Here is a 23484-nt window from a genome sequence, read left to right on the forward strand (position 1 = left end):
AGTAAATATAATTTTTCCAGCCTGTCATCAGGATGATTCATGAGTAGGTTGTCGTCGGCACCTACAGACTGATGCACAGGTCCTCCTTGTAGTTTCGCCAGTAACAGTACTTCAATTTAGAACTGAGCTTTGTCAGCTCAGGCATTACATAGGGGGTACACACTGAATGTAGGGTATTTGACTGCAGATGGGAGCACTGGTGAATGAGGGTGGGCTGAGTGCAGACTAAATTGACGGTGGTGGACGGACAGGGAGACACTTGTTCTCATTTTCAGGTTTGGTTGAATAGTTCTACGTGCTCTAGGCTTGCAAGACAATTTGAGCTTTTGTGACACGGTATGGCAGCCAAGAGAACGATTGGGTAATTAGGGGACAGTTGTTTCATTGTGCAGAGCTTGCTTCTAAAAACGCAACTTTTTTTCATTGCCTTTGCTGAGATAATATGGCTTTTATTTTACATTTTCACAGTCAATGCGTTCTTCTGGGGAATGTGAACTAATTTAAAATCCCCGGCTGGTAGTCCTTCTAAGAAGGCATGATTCTGAAAGCAATATGGTATCTTAGAAACCCGCTTTTTTCTTTACCCTTTAACGTTAGAACGTGCATCTGTCCATGATTCATCTTTTCCTGACTTACTAATAAAACAGATTTCTTGCCAATTGTCTCAAGCTGGCCAAATTCTTTTCCACTTCTTGCGCTCTGCTTCATAATTATTTTAGAACATTATATTTCGGTTTTCTTCAAAAATATTCTTTGCCTATTAACTCTCAAGCTTCCACTGCAGTTCCACATAAATTGTCTCTTTGAAAGGGTAAAAGAAGACAAGGAAAATAATGTGAAACCAAGTTAAGACCTTTCCTTCAAGACATACTTCCAAAAGTTAAAATGACATTTTAGGTGGACTTAATGACATACCGAGCAATATTTAAAAGAAAACACCACAGGCTTAAGGGTTCAACCCGAAAACAGATTGACAATAGTTTTGTTTTTTGCGAGTGCGTCCTCTCGGTGGAGGTCTATGCACTTAGCGATGCTCAGGACATTGTCAGATATAGAGAATCACTATAGCTTGATGGGAACCATGTAGGAATGTTCTACAAGTGATAAAGAAAATACTCCCCTAGCTAAAACAGAAGCATCAGCTACAGAGGTGCATCCACAAGTTGGCATGCATTATAAGTGCAGCCAATGTGGCACAGCCATGGCAGGTTTACCAGAATCAAAGGTAACCAAATTTTGGCGGCTCTTTATCCTGCCTTAATGATGAAGGTAAATAGGGGAACTAAATGATTTAACAATGATAAATATGCATATTTTTGAGACACTCTGCTATTCCGCACCAACATATGTTGAACACGGTGTGAGACTATGGGACTGATTTGGGGTTTGGCGGGTGGGATACTCCGTCACAAAGGTGATGAATGTCCTGTCTGTTATGTTACAAGTTCATTATATTCTATGGTGCTTGTAATACGGTGGACAGAATAGCCGTCACATTTGGGATTGAGCATCCCTTCTGCCAAATTCTAAATCAGGCCCTATGCTTCTTTTATGAACCAATTGTTAAATGATCAACATGGATCATCATTTTGATGTAAAATGATCCTCATCAGAACATTCAGAAAATGAGAGCTAATCAAATTTAGCTCACATTAAGAGGCACATCATTCTATCTGAAAAGCGGTTTTACTCAGCCGTCCCCAAACCTAGGGCAATAAACTGTTGCAAGCCTAAAGCCTTGAGGCATGGCTCAATTGCAAAGAGTGCATTCCTTCTTTGAAGGCAGAGGCAACAGCACCGTAAATGCACAGTTTGTCAGGACTTTGGCTATCAATTTCTTTAAAACGGGCAGAAATAGCTAATAGCTTAAGGGACGCGCTTAAGCTAACGAAGGTATTGAATCTGAATTTGCACAGAACGGAGCGCCTGGTGAAGGGCTCCCTGTTTTCTCTTTCTGCTGCTCTGTTTTTAATTCGAAAACTGTATTCACTTTACATTACTCTGCACTTTTAATGAGCGCCTGGTAAAGGGCTCGGATGTTTTAAAGTAGTTCCTTTGCTATTTGCACATTTGGGTTTACCCACGACTGATCCAATCACTTACCCGGTATTCTCCCCGGTCCAGCACGGATGGTTCCGATTGTCTGGAGGGAGATGCACAAAACCGGAAGTGAATTGCTATCGCTTCCCCTCGATCTCCTCGGAGGGTTAGCGCTCTAGCATTTCACCCTAAATAAACTCATGCCCAGTCAGACGCGCAGCGGACGTGCTTAACCTCTTCGCTGCGGCGCAAATTCCGCCGCAGCGTGCTGAACATTCCAATCGCGGGCGTGGTCATGACGGCTCCTGGCCGTCGTGCGCACACGCCCACCGTGACCCATGACGGCCGGGAGCCGTCATGAGCATGGAGGAGGTTAAGCTAACAAAGGTATTGAATCTGAACTTGCACAGACCGGAGCGCCTGTTGAAGGGCTCCCTGTTTTCCCTTTCTGCTGCTCTGTTTTTAATTCAATAACTGTATTCACTTTTGTAGGACCGGGGGTCACCAGGCCCTAAGGGGGTAGCGTGACTCGAGCAGGTAGGCATCCAAGGGCTTACGTGTAAAGTGACCATACAGCACACACATCCACTGAGACAGGAAACGCACGCAATAATTGACACCACACCAGAAGGTTGGATAAAACCAATCAGTTTTATCTAGATCAACATCAGGATCAAAAGCATTAACACATCAAAACCTGGCATGGAATCAACGCGCAGCACATAGCAAATCCATAGCGCTTCAAATATGGCAGTTTAACATAGCGCTGCACATCGCAATTCGATAGCGCGTTTAAACATGGCATTTAACATAGCGCTGCACAAAGCAATTCAATAGCGCGTTAAAACATGGCATTTAACATAGCGCTGCACATAGTAATTCAATAGCGCTTCAAATGGAGCATTTTAACATAGCGCTGCACATAGCAATTCAATAGCGCTTCAAATGGAGCATTTTAACATAGCGCTGCACATAGCAATTCACTAGCGCTTTAAAAACATGGCACTTAACAGAGTAATGGCGCTTCCAAACTGGGCATTTCGGTAGAGCATTAGCCACTGCCTTCCCTAAAGCGTTACACATGGCAATAATTCCCCAGCGCTAAATATGGCATGGAACCCAAGCGCTACACATCTAATGGATCAAAGCGCTCTATCGGCCTTTGTCGTCACCAGGTCCTGGGAGTCTCTGTCCTGGGACTCTGGAGTACCCCAGCAACAATGTCTCCTGGGGCTGGTTAGTCCTAGACGCTACAGCGTCGAGGGAGTCCCTCTCTGGGACTCTCAGATCCAAAATTAGGTGGCCCACCAAGCTCTGGCCAGTTGGGGGTCCCCTCCCGGGACCCGAGGCTGAAAGAAAAATGCCCCACGTTGCAGCGACCCGCAAATGCGGCGTCGCAGTGTAGCCCCCGGGGCACGGTCTGCGGTGGAGCCCTCACTCCGGGGGTGGGGGGCTTCCAAACAATTATGCTGGCTCGTTGCAGCTGCCCGCTGTCAAGTGGGGCAGCTGGGAAACGCCCAAGCCGTTCCGGACACTCCCGGGGTCTCTGGGGAGGGCCTGACGGGGCGGGCACCGACACTGTGCCCCGCTACCCCCCCTCCTTCTCCAACAGTCCCCCACTCACCAGGGATCTCGCGGCTGTCCTCCGCCTCTTCTGTCTTCACCCGGGCCCCCTCCTGGGACCCGGGACTTCAAGGCAGTCTCCGCGGGGCTGCTGACGTCTTTGGTGGCGGCTTCTCCGTCCTCCACCCGGGCCCCCACCACAGAGCGAAGTCTCCGTCGACGTTGGCCAGCGCGGGGTAGGCTTCCGCCTGGCTACTCGTCCTTCACCAGGCAGCACTCGGGGCTCTCCTCTTCTCACGGGGAGCCCCCACCTTCCCCTGGGCAATGCACCAGCGCGGGGTAGGCTCCCGCCTGGCTTTTTCTTCCCGGTCGGGGACAGTAGGTCCCGCCCCCAGTGAGGCTTTGGTTTCTGGGTTGCCGCAGGCAGCGCGGTGGCCCGCTCCTCGTCCGCACCCTGGGCGGTGATTCCGGCAGCGACAAAGTGCGGGGTAGGCACCCGCTCTGGGCATAAGAACCGCGGGGTAGGCTCCCGCCGGATTCAAATGGCCAAAAGGGCGGCAATACCTGGAGTGGGCTCCCGCATAGTTAGATGAGTATGCAGAGCGCCGCCATTACGCGGGGTGGGCTCCTGCGGCGCTTACACATAACCAATTCTTCCGGGCCACACAGCGCCCCTGGGCCATGGAGTATAGCGCTTCCTCGGCGCTAGGCAGTCCCACCCGCTTTAGGGCCAAAAGGCAGTGCTCCTCTTCTCCTGGGCAATCAGCAGACACCGCCGCCCTCACCAGGAGCGAAGTGGCAGGTAGCTGGAATTACAGCCCTCCCCAGTCGAGCACAGTCCATTCGAAATGTAGCGCTCACTGGATATAGCGCTCTCCTTCCACAGGCAGCTTGTAAATAGCGCTCTCTCTCCGCAGGGACTGCAGTTCGGGTTCCACGAGGCGCTTGCTGGTTCCTGCGCCCTTGGTTGAGGGTTTCTTAAGGGGGGGAATTGAGTTGGTGGCTGAAGGCGGACTAATTAGTCTCAGCAGGTCGTCCCTGGGTTCTCCTCCCGCCGGGCCAGATCAGTGGGTTAGTTCAGGATCCCTCACTCACTTAAAAGGCAGCGCCTAAGCCCTGTCACTTCCAGCGGCATAGGTCCCTGACTAAACCCTACCGCCTAAAACTCCTGCGTAGGTTTCTCCAGGTCTGCTTTTCCCCACCTATAGCTTTCCCTCGCCCTGTGGACAATAGAGGGGGGTAGGTAGGCTCAGGGCCCAGCACACAGGCCCATGTGGCGGTAACCCCTGGCAGCAGGTCCCCTCTCTCTCAGGTCCAGCCTCTAACTGAGCACATGGCAGCCCAGCTCCGCCCTTTATACGCCCCTCACCACACCTCCCAGACAGTGCCAGAAGCTTCTAGAAGCGTCTGGGGAAACTGGTTCTAACTGGCCTAGGGGAAGGGGTAGAGCACCATGGGTGCCAGGCTTCCCTCCAAAAGCTGGGGTTGCTGGGAAATAACCACTAGACTGTTAACCCAGCTCAGTCAAACGGTGCAACCACACAGCTATGGCATTCATTTTAAGTTACATGTTTAAAATGGGGAAACTCAGTCTGCGTACATCTTTGAACAGTATTCAATATTTGGATTCACATAACATGCGATTTCCGACAAAAGCGAAAAATTTCAGGGAAAAAGGGCCAAGTCCAACACAACCCCCTTCCAGCCAAAAGCCAGGGTAGACCGATCAATGCCTTGATGGGCTTCCCTGCTTGGGGCGAGAAAAGGTGGACGCAGGCCCGCAACTGCAGGAGCACCCGCAGGTTCTCCTCCACTCTGGAACCCGATGGTTCCCTCTTTCAAACCTTCCTCCACCGACTAAGCCACCACCCGGGGGTTCCGTAGCTGGTTGTAGCCAGGACTGGCCCCTGGGCCATCCAGATGTATCTGGCCCTTGCGGTCTCACAGAGTGGGGGGCAGTAACCCCAGGCCCGTAGTACCCGTTGACCACTCTCCTCCTCCTCCTTGCAGTTCCAAACTGCCACTGGTCCTCCCACTTGGGGTCCGCACCCTCAGGCTGACCAGCCATCAGGGGCGAGGCTCTCCTCCCCCTACCTCTCCTTCTGGGGTTCCTCACCCTACTCCCATGCGAGGCACCCTCAGACCACCACTCTCTCCCCAGTCCAGGGCATTTACCCTGCAACTGGTTCCCCAACCTAGGGTCTAAACCCTTCGGTTGCACCGGTGACAGGGGCGAGTCCTCCCTCCCCCTGCACCCCCTCCCAGAGTTCCGCACCCTCCCAACGGGAGAAGTACCCCTGGAAGACACTTCTGGGGGGACACTGCTAACAGATGCCCCACCCGCCAGGTCAGGCAGTACCCATCCCTGGCCTCCCAACCCAGGATCTAAGCCCTGTGGCTGAGCCGGTGCCCGAGGTGAGACCTTCCTCCCTCTGCACCCCCTTCCAGAGTTCCGCACCCTCCCACCTGGAGAAGTACCCCTGGAAGTCAATTCTGAGGGGACACTGCTAACAGATGTCCCACCCGCCAGGTCAGGCAGTACCCATCCCTGGCCTCCCACCCAGGATCTAAACCCTGTGACTGGGCCAACCCCAGAACCTCAGGAGCTCTGATTACAGACGCCCCTGGTTCTCCTGACACTAAGGGCTCCCCTTCACTGGGCGGCACATCAGGACAGCCTAGGCTCCCAACCTGGGGCTCCCTTATGGAACTCTCCAGGCCCTGAGACTGCGGTTGGGACACCTCGGGACACCTCCCCGTCTCACTCCTTCCTGTAGATAGGTCGTGAGGCTCTACAACCCTCTCACTTCCCTGGGACCTAGCTGGGCTATTCGCCACCTCTCCCACCTCGCTGGGTTAGAAGATCCCTGCACCACCCCCTTCAGGGTCACTCCCCAATGCCTCCTCATACACCCTGGCACTCACCCAGAGGTCCACCTCCCGTGCAAGCTCCCTGGGGTCGGAGAACCCGCACTAACAGGTGGTGACGCAACCTTGGGAAACAATTCCTGAGCATGTGCTCCTTGATGACTACCTTATGAAAAGAAACAATGGCTCACGTGGATTAATAGGCAATAATGTAATATACTTCAAAAATTAACAGTCAAAAAAGAGGGTTAAACATGACGGCAGAAAGAAAAGTTGACCCAACACATTGGAATTTTGGTAGAAAACATTTTTTGTATTTATAGTGAAAGAGTTTGTTTGAAAGTTAAGAACAATCTCACGTACATAGTTGAAACAAATGACAATCTTAATACATAATTATCAAGGGTGTCCCAATGAAACCAGTGATTTAAACAAAACAAGTGACAAATAGTGCAACATAAAGAGGTTTCAATTGATCATTACAAAGGCGATCATACAAAGATGAAAAAAATAGTTATCAATACTTCATTATTGTAAGTGTCAGAGAATGATTCGCCTGTCTCGTCTACGGCGTTTCGACCCTGTCTGAAATAAAGGGTCTCTTCAGGACAGTTTTTTGTGAAGGGACACCTAAAAATTAAATGAAAATACTGTCAGGGTAAATTGCTCTCTTTTCTATAAAAAAGATATTAGAGCAATATTGTTTGAACTATCTACCTGATCTGCAAGCCTATTGGTTAACGTGAATGTTTCTAGTGTCACCGTGCTCAACGTGAATAAAATAACTCACAGGGCGCCCGGCCGGGTGCTACAAACATGAAGGTTAGAAAGTTGTTAATACTACGAATGGGATCTGCGAATACACACCCTAGCCCATATGCACATGTTGCGCTTACCCCTATAGGAGACAACTCACGAAGAGGCTGATATTTAATCGTTTTGCAGTGCTTATGCAGTAATAAAGAAATCTCAGCGCAGAAATCAATTAATTTGCGGGAAGATGGAGGAAGCCGGAATAGCAGACTGCATGATAGCTGTCGTTTGCTTCGAAGTTTTCAATAAACTGTATCAAAATTAAAGGAGAACGAAGGGTCTCAAGAAAGGGTTTCCAAAATATACTTTGAAAGCACTTATTAGTGATATCAGAAAGCGTCCATACCTCGAGAATTTCACCGCAAAACGCTTCAGCAGGAGAACGGCGTTCAATCTGCCTGGTACGATTAATGCGGTTGGTGGAGAAGGAACTGTCTTTAAAGGTGATTGGGCGTGGGGCAGCGAATCGAAATGATGCATCTACGATGCGGAAACGGAACGGTGTATAACGTGTTGCTAAGCAACTAGAATACCTCATTCGAATGCAAGCACGAAGGGTTTGATATTGTCAATAAAGTTTAAAAATTACAATAGCTACTCAGCTTGGGCTACGGGGACACTTTATAAATCTTAAAGGACCGAATAAGCACATAGTCAATTTTGACATCGATTATGGAAAAAGAGCAACGACGCATGCCCCGACCAACAGTTAAAAGCGGTCCACAAAGGGTGCATCAATAATGTACTATACACGGAGATTCTTGTCATTAACCTTTTATCCAAGTAACAGCATGATGCCACCAGAAATATTAACCTTCGAGAAGGTAATCCTAACAGGGATAGATAATTTAAAAGAGAGGAGGCAGTTTATCCCATATAACATTAGCCTGGATGAACGTAAAGCTTTGTTGTCACTTAAAAGTGACAACTCAATCGTATTGAAACCCGCAGACAAAGGGGGCGGGATTGTTGTTCAGGACAGAGAAGACTACGACACTGAAATTAGGAAGCAAATAGGTGAAGAAAAACATTGCAAGAAACTTGTGAGTAACCCACTGCTTGAAATCAAAGAAGAGGTATTAAGAGTAACAAGAGAGGGCCTAGAAGAAGGCTATCTAAATAAAAAAGAATTCCAATATCTTAATACTAACTGTCCCAGAACTCCTGTTCTGTACACTCTCCCTAAAATACACAAAACCGCCACGAATCCCCCAGGCCGTCCTATATTGTCTGGATGTGGTTCAATTCTTGAACCTATTGGCCAATATATAGATTTTTTTTATTAAAGATTACGTCCCTCTACAAGAAACCTACGTTAGAGATTCTATGCATATGATCAATCTCTTAGAGGATAGACCATACGACATCACAGTGAACAGGTTAGCCACTTTGGATATCACCTCATTGTATACGAATATACCTCAACAAGAGTGTATACAAGTTATCCAGGACCTATTAGAGACGAGACCGAAACCTAATCAAGTCCCTACCCCCTTTATCATTTCACTCTTACGGATTGCATTCACACACAACGTTTTGCGGTGAAATTCTTGAGGTATGGACGCTTTCTGATATCACTAATAAGTGCTTTCAACGTATATTTTGGAAACCCTTTCTTGAGACCCTTCGTTCTCCTTTAATTTTGATACAGTTTATTGAAAACTTCGAAGCAAACGACAGCTATCATGCAGTCTGCTATTCCGGCTTCCTCCATCTTCCCGCAAATTAATTGATTTCTGCGCTGAGATTTCTTTATTACTGCATAAGCACTGCAAAACGATTAAATATCAGCCTCTTCGTGAGTTGTCTCCTATAGGGGTAAGTGCAACATGTGCATATGGGCTAGGGTGTGTATTCGCAGATCCCATTCGTAGTATTAACAACTTTCTAACCTTCATGTTTGTAGCACCCGGCCGGGCGCCCTGTGAGTTATTTTATTCACGTTGAGCACGGTGACACTAGAAACATTCACGTTAACCAATAGGCTTGCAGACCAGGTAGATAGTTCAAACAATATTGCTCTAATATCTTTTTTATATAAAAGAGAGCAATTTACCCTGACAGTTCTTTCATTTAATTTTTAGGTGTCCCTTCACAAAAACTGTCCTGAAGAGACCCTTTATTTCATACAGGGTCGAAACGCCGTAGACGAGACAGGCGAATCATTCTCTGACACTTACAATAATGAAGTGTTGATAACTATTTTTTTCATCTTTGTATGATCGCCTTTGTAATGATCAATTGAAACCTCTTTATGTTGCACTATTTGTCACTTGTTTTGTTTAAATCACTGGATTCATTGGGACACCCTTGATAATTATGTATTAAGATTGTCATTTGTTTCAACTATGTACGTGAGATTGTTCTTAACTTTCAAACAAACTCTTTCACTATAAATACAAAAAATGTTTTCTACCAAAATTCCAATGTGTTGGGTCAACTTTTCTTTCTGCCGTCATGTTTAACCCTCTTTTTTGACTGTTAATTTTTGAAGTATATTACATTATTGCCTATTAATCCACGTGAGCCATTGTTTCTTTTCATAAACTATTACCCAGGCTCTATGTGAGTAGGGTTCCCTTGTCTCTTGGTTAAAATAACCTTGATGACTACCTGGCACAGCCCTTCCCAATCATTCACTGCACTCCTCACCACCCAATCCTCCAATGCAGTCCAACATACCTCTGCAAACTCCCCCCAGGACTGGTGGGACAGTTTTCCCCTGCCCCTGAACTCTAACCTGTCCCCCTCCTTCTGGGACCTAGGCACCATCTCCTGGGCTCGGGGAGTGGGACACCCTACATTGGATCCACTCTCGCTGCCACCACTGGATCCCACCCTTACTGGTGAATCCAGACCACAGAAACCACTCTCAGGGGACAACCTACCCTCCCGAGCTAGTCTCTCCCTGGCAAAGGCCCTCTCTGCCTCCGCCATCCTTTCCTGCGCTAGGACCTTCTCAGTCTCTAGCCTCCTCTCCTCCACACTCAGCCGCGCTAGCTCCACTCTGAGCCTTTCCAGCGCCAGCTGATGCTCCCTTTCTTCCCTCCTATCTACCCACTCTTCTGGGGACAGGGAAAGGAACGGGGCAGTGCCCCCGGGACTGGACCCAGCGCGGGACTCCCTAACTCTGGTGTCCTCACTCGCTACTGGCGTCACCCCCCGATCATCTTCTTCCTCCTCGTCAGTGTCACCACCCTCCTGGGTTATGGACTGGGCACCCTCACTCTCGGAGTCCTCCCCTCTCTGGAGGTCCTCCTCCTGGTCTCCACTAAATCCACCCTTTAAATATGCGGAAGGGTAATCTGACAGGTCCCCACCGATCTCTAAGGGTTCCCCCCTCTTGAGGGCCTCATAGAGAAATAGCTTCCGGCGTGTGTTGCCTACTGGGGGTATCCCTCTCTCCCTGCAGATATACATCACTTCCGCTCCGTGTACTCCATAAGGAAAACCTCCTCGTAGGTCAACCCCATCTTGGCAAGGTACACCCAGGATACACCACCCCCAGTGCAACTGGGGAACACAATTTAAACCACACTTCCAGGAGGAAATCACAATTACAATAGGCGTCCAATTGCGGCGCCCACCGTCTCACTGGAGGGTGCTGTATAGTCACAGGTCCTTATCCCATCGCTGGCCAACAATGTAGGACCGGGGGTCACCAGGCCCTAAGGGGGTAGTGTGACTCGAGCAGGTAGGCATCCAAGGGCTTACGTGTAAAGTGACCATACAGCACACACATCCACTGAGACAGGAAACGCACGCAATAATTGACACCACACCAGTAGGTTGGATAAAGCCAATCAGTTTTATCTAGATCAACATCAGGATCAAAAGCATTAACACATCAAAACCTGGCATGGAATCAACGCGCAGCACATAGCGAATCCATAGCGCTTCCAATATGGCAGTTTAACATAGCGCTGCACATAGCAATTCGATAGCGCGTTTAAACATGACATTTAACATAGCGCTGCACAAAGCAATTTAATAGCGCGTTAAAACATGGCATTTAACATAGCGCTGCACATAGCAATTCAATAGCGCTTCAAATGGAGCATTTTAACATAGCGCTGCACATAGCAATTCAATAGCGCTTCAAATGGAGCATTTTAACATAGCGCTGCACATAGCAATTCACTAGCGCTTTAAAAACATGGCACTTAGAGTAATGGCGCTTCCAAACTGGGCATTTCGGTAGAGCATTAGCCATTGCCTTCCCTAAAGCGTTACACATGGCAATAATTCCCCAGCGCTAAATATGGCATGGAACCCAAGCGCTACACATCTAATGGATCAAAGCGCTCTATCTGCCTTTGTCGTCACCAGGTCCTGGGAGTCTCTGTCCTGGGACTCTGGAGTACCCCAGCAACAATGTCTCCTGGGGCTGGTTAGTCCTAGACGCTACAGCGTCGAGGGAGTCCCTCTCTGGGACTCTCAGATCCAAAATTAGGTGGCCCACCAAGCTCTGGCCAGTTGGGGGTCCCCTCCCGGGACCCGAGGCTGAAAGAAAAATGCCTCACGTTGCAGCGACCCGCAACTGCGGCGTCGCTGTGTAGCCACCGGGGCCCGGTCTGCGGTGGAGCCCTCACTCGGGGGGGGGGGGGGGCTTCCAAACAATTATGCTGGCTCGTTGCAGCTGCCTGCTGTCAAGTGGGGCAGCTGGGAAACACCCAAGCCGTTCCGGACACTCCTGGGGTCGCTGGGGAGGGCCTGACGGGGCGGGCACCGACACTGTGCCCCGCTACCCCCCCTCCTTCTCCAACAGTCCCCCACTCACCGGGGATCTCGCGGGTGTCCTCCGCCTCTTGTGGCTTCACCCGGGCCCCCTCCTGGGAGCCAGGACTTCGAGGCAGTCCGCGGGGCTACAGACGTCTTTGGTGGCGGCTTCGCCGTCCTCCACCCGGGTCCCCACCACGGAGCGAAGTCTCCGTAGACGTTGGCCAGCGCGGGGTAGGCTCCCGCCTGGCTCCTCGTCCTTCACCCGGCAGCCCTCGGGGCTCTCCTCTTCTCACAGGGAGCCCCCACCTTCCCCTGGGCAATGCGCCAGCGCGGGGTAGGCTCCCGCCTGGCTTCTTCTTCCCGGTCGGGGACGATAGGTCCCGCCCCCAGTGAGGCTTGGGTTTCCAGGTCGTCGCAGGCAGCGCGGCGGCCCGCTCCTCGTCCGCACCCTGGGCGGCGGCGGTGATTCCGGAGGCGACAAGGTGCGGGATAGGCACCCGCTCTGGGCATAAGAACCGCGGGGTAGGCTCCCGCCGGATTCAAACGGCCAAAAGGGCGGCAATACCCGGGGTGGGCTCCCGCATAGTTAAATGAGTATGCAGAGCGCCGCCATTACGCGGGGTGGGCTCCCGCGGCGCTTACACATAACCAATTCTTCCGGGCCAGACAGCGCCCCTGGGCCATGGAGTATAGCGCTTCCTCGGAGCTAGGCAGTCCCACCCGCTTTAGGGCCAAAAGGCAGTGCTCCTCTTCTCCTGGGCAATCAGCAGACAGCGCCGCCCTCACCAGGAGCGAAGTGGCAGGTAGCTGGGATTACAGCCCTCCCCAGTCAAGCACAGTCCATTAGAAATGTAGCGCTCACCGGATATAGCGCTCTCCTTCCACAGGCAGCTTGTAAATAGCGCTCTCTCTCTCCGAAGGGACTGCAGTCCGGGTCCCACGAGGCGCTTGCTGGTTCCTGCGCCCTTGGTTGAGGGTTTCTTAAGGGGGGGAATTGAGTTGGTGGCTGAAGGCGGACTAATTAGTCTCTGCAGGTCGACCCTGGGTTCTCCTCCAGCCGGGCCAGTTCAGTGGGTTAGTTCAGGATCCCTCACTCACTTAAAAGGCAGCGCCTAAGCCCTGTCACTTCCAGCGGCATAGGTCCCTGACTAAACCCTACCGCCTAAAACTCCTGCGTAGGTTTCTCCAGGTCTGCTTTGCCCCAACTATAGCTTTCCCTCACCCTGTGGACAGTAGAGGGGGGTAGGTAGGCTCAGGGCCCAGCACACAGGCCCATGTGGCAGGTCCCCTCTCTTTCAGGTCCACCCTCTGACTGAGCACATGGCAGCCCAGCTCCGCCCTTTATACGCCCCTCACCCCACCTTCCAGACAGTGCCAGCAGCTTCTAGAATCGTCTGGGGAAACTGGTTCTAACTGGCCTAGGGGGAGGGGTAGAGCACCCTGGGTGCCAGGCTTCCCTCCAAAAGCTGGGGTTGCTGGGAAATAACCACTAGACTGTTAACCCAGCTCAGTCAAACGGCGCAACCACACAGCTATGGCATCCATCTTATGTTACATGTTTAAAATGGGGAAACTCAGTCTGCGTACATCTTTGAACAGTATTCAATATTTGCATTCACATAACATGCGATTTCCCACATAAGCGAAAAATTTCAGGGAAAAAGGGCCAAGTCCAACAACTTTACATTACTCTGCACTTTTAATGAGCGCCTGGTAAAGGGTTTGGATGTTTTAAAGTATTTCCTTTGCTATTTGCACATTTGGGTTTACCCACGACTGATCCAATCACTTACCCGGTATTCTCCCCAGTCCAGCACGGATGGTTCCGATTGTCTGGAGGGAGATGCCCAAAACCGGAAGTGAATTGCGATCGCTTCCCCTCGATCTCCTCGGAGGGTTAGCGCTCTAGCATTTCACCCTACATAAACTCATGCCTAGTCAGACGCGCAGCGGACGCACTTAAGCTAACGAAGGCACGCCAAAGACAAACCCGTCTGCGCCCGTCCGCGCCAGGACGACACCAGGAGCAGGAACCTCTGCCGATCCTGCCCACCCGCGCCCAAACAAATGAGGGGTTCTTTCACTTACACCAACAAAGAACTACGTTTGATCAGAAACTGCCATATCAACAGAGAGATGCCCACTAATATATGCCCCATCTCTAAGGAAGTGATGGGTCCATTCTCCTGCAGGAAATGCACTTCCCAAACTGCCCCAACCCCCCCCCCCCCCGAAGAGCTAACACGAAACCTAATCAACATCCAGACGCTGCTTCTTACCACACATTAACCGGCATGGACAGGAATTGCTTCCTGGGCAATGTAAGATCCCTCCCTAAACATGCGGCCAATATATGGGACCTGCTGTCCTCTAACAGTCCCGAGATTGGTTTCTTAACAGAGACGTGGACTAAACCCCACTCCAATCCAGACATAGCAGTCGCCCTCCCTGAGGACTATCATATATTGAAATTAGATAGACCTCACAGGATGGGGGAGGAATAGCTATAATCTATATAATCTCTACTACTATTTCCATATTAGATCAAATAAGTAACAATCAGTTAGAGGTAATGATCTTCAATATGAAGATAAACCATAACACCCACTGGAAAGGAGCCTTAGTATATCCACCACCTGGACCACTAACCAATACCACCACACAGCTCATTGAACTTATATCCCCACACATAATTTCCTCTAGAAACTTTCTTCTCCTCGGAGACTTCAATGTGCATAGTTAAGTCACAGGCAACGCAGAAGCCGCATCACTTTTGTCTGAACTGGCAGCACTCAACCTGACAGTAATAAATAAAGACCCGACCCACCAGGTAGGGCACACATTAGACATCATCTTAACCAACTCACCCGATTTATCCTACATAGCTTCTACCCCCCTGAGATGGTCCGACCACTTCTTGGTCGAATTTAGAATCAACGACCACAATACTCTCCCGGCTCCCAAATGCTACCCCAATAAAATCTACAGAAAATGGAACCGGATCACTCCCACTCTCTTTGAAGGTGCCTTCAGCCCACCTCATCACGCAGAAGCAGACAAAGTTGAGAAACGTCTAGCCACCTTTAACGCTAATCTGCTAGCCACTTTAGATAGCTTAGCACCCATGAAACAATGTCGCCCCTTCAGCAAACAATATCAGGCCCCATGGTACTCGAGTCCCCTACGACTAGAAAAACGTTCCTGCAGAAGACTGGAACACCTCTGGCGCCACTCCCAACAACCCTCAGATAGAGCTAAATACAAAGTAGCTTTGAATCACTACCACCGCAATCTAAAAAACGCGAGGAAATCCCATATTGCAGTCTCCCTCGAACAAGCTGGGAACTCTCAAAAGTGCCTCTATCGGATCCTAAAAACCTTCACCAACCCCCTGGCCTGTGAAACGGCACCTGTGCCATCCCAAACACTACGCGATAATATCGCCAACCATCTCACACAGAAAATAGATCTAATCTATAACAAAATCACGGCAACCACCAATCCCCAAACAAATCCAGGAATCAAACCCCCATACATCCCACCTACCACTGACTTTTTAGATAACTTCCCTCCTCTGACCATAGAAAACACTGAAGCTCTTCTAAACAGCTTTAAATCTGGGTCCCCACTTGACCTAATGCCGGCCAAACTTTCCGCCATCCTGTCCAAACAACTTGCTGCCCCCATCTGCAATATTCTTAATAGCTCACTGAAGGAAGGAGCTCTCCCGCCCGAATGGACAACTGCACAAATTCTCCCGATAAAAAAAAATCTCAGAATCTCACCAGAAGACGTCACTAATTACCGTCCCATCTCGCTTCTCCCCCTTCACACTAAAATCTTAGAAAAACACATTAACACTCACATATCCAAATACATTGAATCCACCAATAGCTTGGATCCCTCACAATCTGGATTCCGCCCCAGATATAGTACTGAGTCCACTTTAGTAATAGTGACTGACAACATCAGGATGCTGCTGGATAAGGGTCAGGCGGTGTTTCTTGTACTGCTTGACCTTTCCGCAGCATTCAACACCATATCCTTCAGATCCTTATCAGAAGACTAGGCGAGATAGGCATTACAGGGAATGCACTAAAATGGCTAACCAACTTCCTATCAGATAGAACCCAGACCGTCAATCTAGGCCCCTACCACTCCAGTACCACCAAAGTCACCAAAGGAGTGCCCCAGGGATCCTGTCTAAGCCCCACCCTGTTTAATGTTTACGTGGCTCCCCTGGCGAGACTAATGAGAAATCTGGGCTTCACCCCCATATCATACGCCGATGACACTCAGTTACTCCTTCCACTCGACAAATCTGACTTTAAAACACATGAACTCTTCTGCGACTGAATGAAATCCATAGCGGAATGGATGAAAACCAACTTTCTTCAATTGAATGCCACAAAGTCCGAGATAATGCTATTTGGGGACGCCAACATCAGGTGGTCACCTAGATGGTGGCCAGAGGAACACGGCCCCTCCTCTTGCCCCAAATCTGTGGTGAAAAACTTGGGGGTCCGACTGGACCAAAAACACACCCTGAAAGATCACGTCTCGACCACCATAGGAGCCTGCTTTCACACCCTTATGAAATGAAATGAAATGAAAAAAATATTTAATAAAGCGCACTGCGGCCAAGCGGCTTCCTGGCGCTGAGGACCTGATCAGAGCTCACAGAGAACACCCCGGGAGACTAGGAAGGGAATGCCTGAGAGAAAAGAAAGGTTTTGAGGGCCTTACGGAAGTGAGTGTAAATGGGAATAGAGCGAATGGAAAGTGGAAGACTGTTCCAGAGCTGAGGGGCCAGGACTGAAAACCGGGTACCCCCCGTTCTGGATTTACGGAAGCGGGGGATGTGCAAAAGAGACAGGGAAGAAGAGCGAAGAGTGCGGCTGGGGGCGTGAGAAGAGATAAGAGAAGAGATGAAAAGGGGAGCAGAGCGGGAATGAGCCCGAAAGGCTAAACAAGACAGTTTAAAAAAAGATCTAAAACGAACAGGAAGCCAGTGAAGGGACTTGAGTGCAGGTGTGATGTGAGAGGATTTAGGGAGGGAGAGGATGAGGCGGGCCGCTTGGTTTTGAATGGCCTGAAGTCGGCGGGATTCGAAGGCGGGTATGCCCACATACAGGCCATTCCCATAGTCGAGGCAAGAGGTGACAAGGGCCAGGACTATGGTTTTAAGTGCGTCGGTGGAAAAAAAACGCGAAATCTTCCGGATAAGACAGAGGGACAAGAAGCAGGAAGACACAACGGAACTAATCTGACTGTGCATAGATAAGTCATGGCTGACTTTGATGCCAAGGGTGCGTACAGAGGGTACGGGCAAAGGGGGGGGGGGGACCAAAAGAAAGGGGCCAATGTGCAGGAGACCAAGGGTTGGAAGGGCCACCAGTGAGGACAAGTTCCGTCTTGTCCGGGTTGAGCTTCAAGTGGTTGGCACTCATCCACTCAGAAATAAAAACTAAAGTGGAACAAAACTTAGGGAGAGAATCAGGGGAAGAAGACAAGTCAAAGACGAGCTGAAGGTCATCTGCGTAGTTGTACACAGAGACCCCCAGCTCAAGAAGGGAAGTGATAAGGGGATGGATATAAAGATTGAAAAGAAGGGGGGAAAGGGAAGAACCTTGGGGGACACCACAAGTGACCGGGCGGGAAGGGGCAGAAAAGCCAGAAAGATGAACCGCCTGGGACCTCTCCCGAAGAAAGGACGCGAGCCAGGAAAAGGCCGCGCCCCGAATGCCAGCTGAGCTGACACGGTCGAGAAGGATGGAGTGGTCGACCGTGTCAAACGCAGCGGACAAATCGAGAAGGACCAGGGCTTGGGGGAGGTTAGAGTCGGCTTTCCCCTTGAGTTCATCCAAGACCGCAAGGACCACCGCCTCCGTGGAGTGGCCCGGGCGGAAGCCCGCCTGATGGGATGCTAAAAGGCCATTCTCCTCGACATAAGTGGAGAGGCAGGAGGTGACATGGGCTTCGAGGATCTTGCCAAGATAGAGAAGAAGAGAAATGGGTCGAAAGTTAGAAAGGAGAGAGGGATCCAGACCGGTTTTTTTTAAGATAGGAAGGACTATAGCAGATTTAAAAGAGGAGGGGACAGAACCAAGAGCCAGAGAGGAATTGAGAAGGGCAAGAGGAGGGGCAGGACAGTTGGTGAAAAGAGTTTTAAGAATACGAGCCGGCACACAGTCCGCGGGAGAGCCAGACTTGACTTTGACCAGGAGTTTAAAAAATAATTCAAGGGAAATGGGAGGGAAAAGGGCGAACGAAGGAAGGGGAGGAGGAAGGAAGCAAGTGGAACTAGGTTGAAGCACAATAGGGATATTGGCTTTAATCTTCAAAATCTTGTCCATAAAGAAATCATCAAGTGAGGAACAGAGGGACTGTGAAGGGACAAGACTGGGGGTAGAGCGATCAGAGATGGCAAGATTGTGAACCAAGGAAAAAATTTCACAAGATTTATTAGCGGCGAGAGCCACTCTCTCGGTTAAATAAGAGGTTTTAGCCACTAGGATCGCTTTTTTTATTCGGTGAGGAGTAGTTTGTATTTGACGCGCAAGGAGGAACAGTAGTTCCGTCTCCAGTGGCGTTCCGACCGCCTAAGATCGAGTTTAAGCGCTTTTAGCTCTGGAGAGAACCATTTGTGCGCGTCGTAGGGGCGAACCGCTTTGATCTTTCTTAGCGGGGCAACTAAGTCACATGAGGAAGAAAGCCAAGTACTGACGGCGTCGGCCTGGGATTCGAGAGGAAGATCATTAAGGTCCGGGGCAGAGGAGGCCAAGGTGAGCGAGAGGGAATCGAGGTCGGTCTGATTCCAATTACGGGCTAGAAGATTTTTCGGAAGGGGGGGCTTGTCGACCACGCCCAAATAAATAGAAAAAGAAATAATAAAGTGATCCGACCAGACACAAGGGGATATAGAAGGAGGTGAGATGACAGGACGTGTAGACCAGATTTGGTCCAGGATGTGACCCTGTTCGTGGGTAGGGACTGTAACATGAGATGTAAGGTTCAAGCACTGAAGGGTGGCAGAAAAGTCTTTAGAGGGAAAATCTTCCCTAGGATCGCCCGGCCAAAAGTTAAAGTCGCCGAGCAAAAGGACGGAAGAGTTATTAACCACCTAAGTGGCCAAAAGGTCCTGGAGGGAAGCTACAAAAGAAGGCATAGATTGAGGGGGACGGTACACAAGGACAACAGTGAGGGGGGCAGAAAGATTAAGTGAGCGGGCCACCAAGTAGTCCACGTTAGGTATGGGGGGGTGAGTAAGAAGTTGGAATTTGAGAGTCGACCGGATGATCATCGCCACACCACCCCCAGCCTTGCCGACTGGACGGTCAGCTCGGAGGGCATAGTAGGTATCGGGGAGAATGGCCAGAAGATCAGGAAGGGAATCGGTGGAAAACCAGGTTTCAGTCAAGAACAGAAAGTCAGGAGAGTCCGTGGTCAAAAGATTGAAGAGTGCCGTCTGGTGTTTGACTGCAGAACGGGTGTTAAGTAAGTGAGCAGAGGCTAGAGTAGGAACAGGAGAGGGACGGGGAACAGGAGGGAGATCAGAAGAAAAGGGAATGGGGCAGTGAGTGACAGGTACCGGGTAAGAAGATGGAGAGGCAAGAATGCCGAATGAATCAAGGTGATGCAATAGAGAGAGAGGAGGAAGGAAAGTAGCAGAAAGGGCAGTGAGTTGGGCTGACGTGTAAACCAAAAAAGGAGCAGGGTGTGTGGCCCCTGGTCCCGGCTCGTCGCGGACGAGCGCAGACTGGCTTAACTTAGGCGCAACTTCGGCACGCCTTCGTCGCGCCCGCTGAGCTCGTCCGCTGCGCTGCCGGGAATGAGTAACCATGATGTAGGGACACATGGGGGAGGAGGATCAGTGCGGCGTGGCAGGGGGTGGAGGAGCCAAAGAACTGCAGCGCGGCGCCCAGACCCGCCCAAGATGGTGGACCTGCCCGTCCCACTCCGAGAGCCAGGCGAGGAGGGGGCGGTCAGCGGAGGCGGTCTGGGTCGCGTGCAGGCGAGGGGGCAGCCAGGGAGGATCCTAGAGCGCTATGTCCAGAGCGCTGAAAGTGCAATGCAGGTATGGCAATTTTAAAAGTCATCGAGCAAAGAAAGTCTCTAAAATGAACGTTGCTCCCGGAGACGCCTCGGGAGATCTGAAGGTGGATACAGCATGCTCAGAAGAGTTTTCCCTTTTCTTCCACTATCTACGAGGAAACCCCCTCATCCAGGCTTTGATCTTAAGCCGACTAGATTACTGTAACGCGCTTTTGATCTCAGCCAATGAGAAAGACATCAACAGATTACAGGTCATCCAAAACACCGCCGCCCGCTTGGTAACCAATGCCCCCCCAGGACAGCCTCCCTCCCTTTGTTGAAGGAGTGCATTGGCTTCCCATATGTAAAAGAATTAATTTTAAAGTATGCTGTATGGCATACAAAGCAGTATACAGATTGGGTCCCAGTTACCTTAATAACAAATTTGTTAACTATGTGCCCCCTAGACCCCTCAGATCAGGCGAGAAAGCCCTATTATCAGTTCCATGCTTTAAAAAGTCTCGCCAAGGTGGCAAAGCTTTCTTTCACCTCGGCCCACGCCTCTGGAACGATCTCCCCATACGTCTGCGTCAATGCACAGACTACCTTACCTTCAGAAAACTGCTGAAGAATTCACTCTTCTAATTCAATCTCCCACTTTCGCTTATGTAGTCACAGCGCTGACATACCCTTATGGGGTGATTCGTGCGCATTACAAGTGAAATAAATAAATAGCTTTGCTATGTTCAATTCATGTGCTCATGATAGGATATAAAAGGCTGCTCAAAAAAGATACACTCAAATGTCTTTTCTGATATACATCTTGTAACTACTCACTCCATCGATTTTGGGAAAAGTTCAGTAGCGATGAAACCAAGTGAGAGACATTGCTTTTGAGAAGAAAATCATAGATCATTTTTCAGAATATATACTCCTTCATCCTTGGACCTTGTTTCCTAAGCACTTCATTGGGAAGACTAATATATGAAGAGTTAGGAAATTCTGATTCAGCGAAGTAGGGGAGACTGATGGTGACAGGAAAATACACAGCATAAACCGTGCCTTTTTCTAACCTAAAAATATATGTCAGCAGGGCAGATGTGGTTACAGAGAAATTCTTTGAAGAAGGCCCTCTCACAATCACTAGTGTTACTTTGCATAGCAACTTCATTATCTTAAAGATATTTCCACAATTTGTCCAGTTCACTGTTTCGGGGTTGTATCTCTGGAACACGCATAGAAGGACATGACTGGTCAAGTAAGAATGAGAAGTTGCTGCCTATGCCATAAAGCTGATCATATCTATTTCAAGTCAAAGAAACCTGGGCCGTAGAGGCAGGCATTCACCCTAATTAAATGCACGCAATTCAATTGGCAGCAGGTAAAAAATAAAACGGGCTTTTGAAAAAAGTACTACATACACGGAGAAGTACAAGCCATATCGTATTTTGAGTAACAAAACCTTCTACCAACCTCTCGGGGATGAGCCTGGGCTGTTAGATGCAATCTGTCTCATGCGACTCCCATGGCAGCTAAGGGCTACCAGCTTTGAAATGATAGCAGTCTTTCCGTAGCCCACACTGCCGATGATCACTGCTCCCTTGTTTTCAGCCAGGTCTGTACTTTTTAGACATTTTTCTATCTTTTCAAACAGCCAGGTCCTTCCAATGAATACAGAGTCTGTTGTGATGCTCGGAACTTCAAACAACAGTGGCTTTAGCATAATGTCTTGAGGCTTGTAGGGAACAAAACGTGCTGAGAGATGGGAGAGTAAAGTTACAGTTAATACAAGTAAATGTTCAAAGCAGCACATTTAAAAGAACAGGTCATTTGCATTTTCAATCAAGTAAATAATGGTTTAATTTTTCCACTCAAAAGCACAAACCCACTTTTTTTGACTCCATCTAGACAGTTTTTAAATTTCCAACAAATGCCTGTAATTGGCATTTTAGTACAGTTTCTAAGTGTTTCTATACAAGCCAAATAGCTATTTAAAAGAAAGAATTTATAGCAGCTAAGAAAAAAAAAAGTATTACTACTTAATTTTCTCTGCATACCACAAGCAGAAAGATAATTTCAGTTCAAAGAGAACGGTCACCCTTGAATGTTGTCGAAATTATATTAATCCCATTCTTGGGTCCTGCAAATATTTTTTCCCTGTTAAACAAAAGATCTAGGCATCTGTTCCTTAATTTATTCACCAGGTTATCTTCATCTGAGCAAGAGGTTACAATTGTGACTCCAATCTTGAGTTCCTTCCAGTGGCACAACTGAGAGAGAATGTGCCTGCAAATCACAAACGTGGAATCTGTGTCACCCGAAGTCCCTTCTTCTACTAAAGTATTCTAATGCCTCCAACCGTTATCCTGGTCAGTGGTCTAACAGTATACTCAATTTCGATTGGTTTAAAACTGGATATTGTATCTCTGCTTGAAAAAGATATACCAGTTTTTTTAGCAGCCTCCAAATGAAGGCCAATTATACTTTTAGCAGCAGCGAAAATGAGCAGAATAGTTAGGTGACTATATTGTGAGATCTGTTTGTCTAATGATCTCCAGGTGCCTTTCAACAGAATGGATCAGCATTGCCACTACTCAGATACTACCTGATTTGCCAGAGACATTTGATACAGTTTACCTCAATCTAATAGGTCGTCTGCAGATGAATCATAAATTCCTTAAGGGCACTGTCCTTGTTTTCTCCCAGCTAGTAGGTCTCCACCTGTTTCCTTGACCCTTTTCTATGCTGATCTTATACATATCTAGTGCAGCACCAGAGGATTCTTCTCTATTTACCATCATATGTAATGTTTATGTTAAGCCTCTTTCAAAGCTCATCAGATCTCGTGGGCTCCCTATTCTCATGTACAACGACATGCCTTGAGAAAGAGTTTGGTATTTAAAGTGAATGTAAATCTTCTTGTATCTTCCTCTCATACCAAGATTATGTTGGACTCAACTACCTATTGTTATCAAATTGCAAGTTTCAAAACTTTTCCCTTTAGTGATCACAAAGATCTAGTTGCTTTTATTCTGGTTGTAGTTATCACTGGCCTCTGCATGGGCAATTTAATCAGTGTATTTGCCCGTTAAGGTGGTTTCTGACAAGGACCTCAAAACTCCAGCCTAAAGTAACTATGTAAAAATTGTAAAATTGTAAATTGATACTTGTATAGCGCACTACTCACCCGCAAGGGTCTCAAGGCGCTTGTACGAATACCGCTGTGGAACCCATCCTGGCTTTCCCTGTGAGGCGTCCACTCCTGGGCACCCCCAAGCTGGAGGCCAGGCATCCTTAGCGTTGTGGGGGCCGTTGTGGAGATTAAGCAAGCTATTGCCCAGAGTTGCAGAGTGGGACTCCATGATTGGAATAGGCACCGAGGCGAGAATTATCATGTCCGTGGAATTTTTGAGCCCAAGACCCGCCGAGGCGGGGAATTGAACC

General features: G+C 49.0%; 1 protein-coding gene across 5 annotated transcripts in view; it reads right to left on the bottom strand.

Moving 5' to 3' along the window:
- The window catches only part of TANC1 (tetratricopeptide repeat, ankyrin repeat and coiled-coil containing 1), a 740414-nt gene that overhangs the window by 272076 nt on the left and 444854 nt on the right, over nt 1-23484 (bottom strand). For all 5 annotated transcript variants that reach the window (XM_085645503.1, XM_085645500.1, XM_085645502.1 and 2 more), the window contains one exon: nt 21514-21795. In XM_085645503.1, the coding sequence (XP_085501629.1) occupies nt 21514-21795 (282 nt within the window). The remainder of the gene's footprint in view (nt 1-21513; nt 21796-23484) is intronic.

This window comes from Triturus cristatus, chromosome 3_1 (assembly GCF_964204655.1).
Source record: "Triturus cristatus chromosome 3_1, aTriCri1.1, whole genome shotgun sequence".
Classification (NCBI taxonomy): Eukaryota; Metazoa; Chordata; class Amphibia; order Caudata; family Salamandridae; genus Triturus; species Triturus cristatus.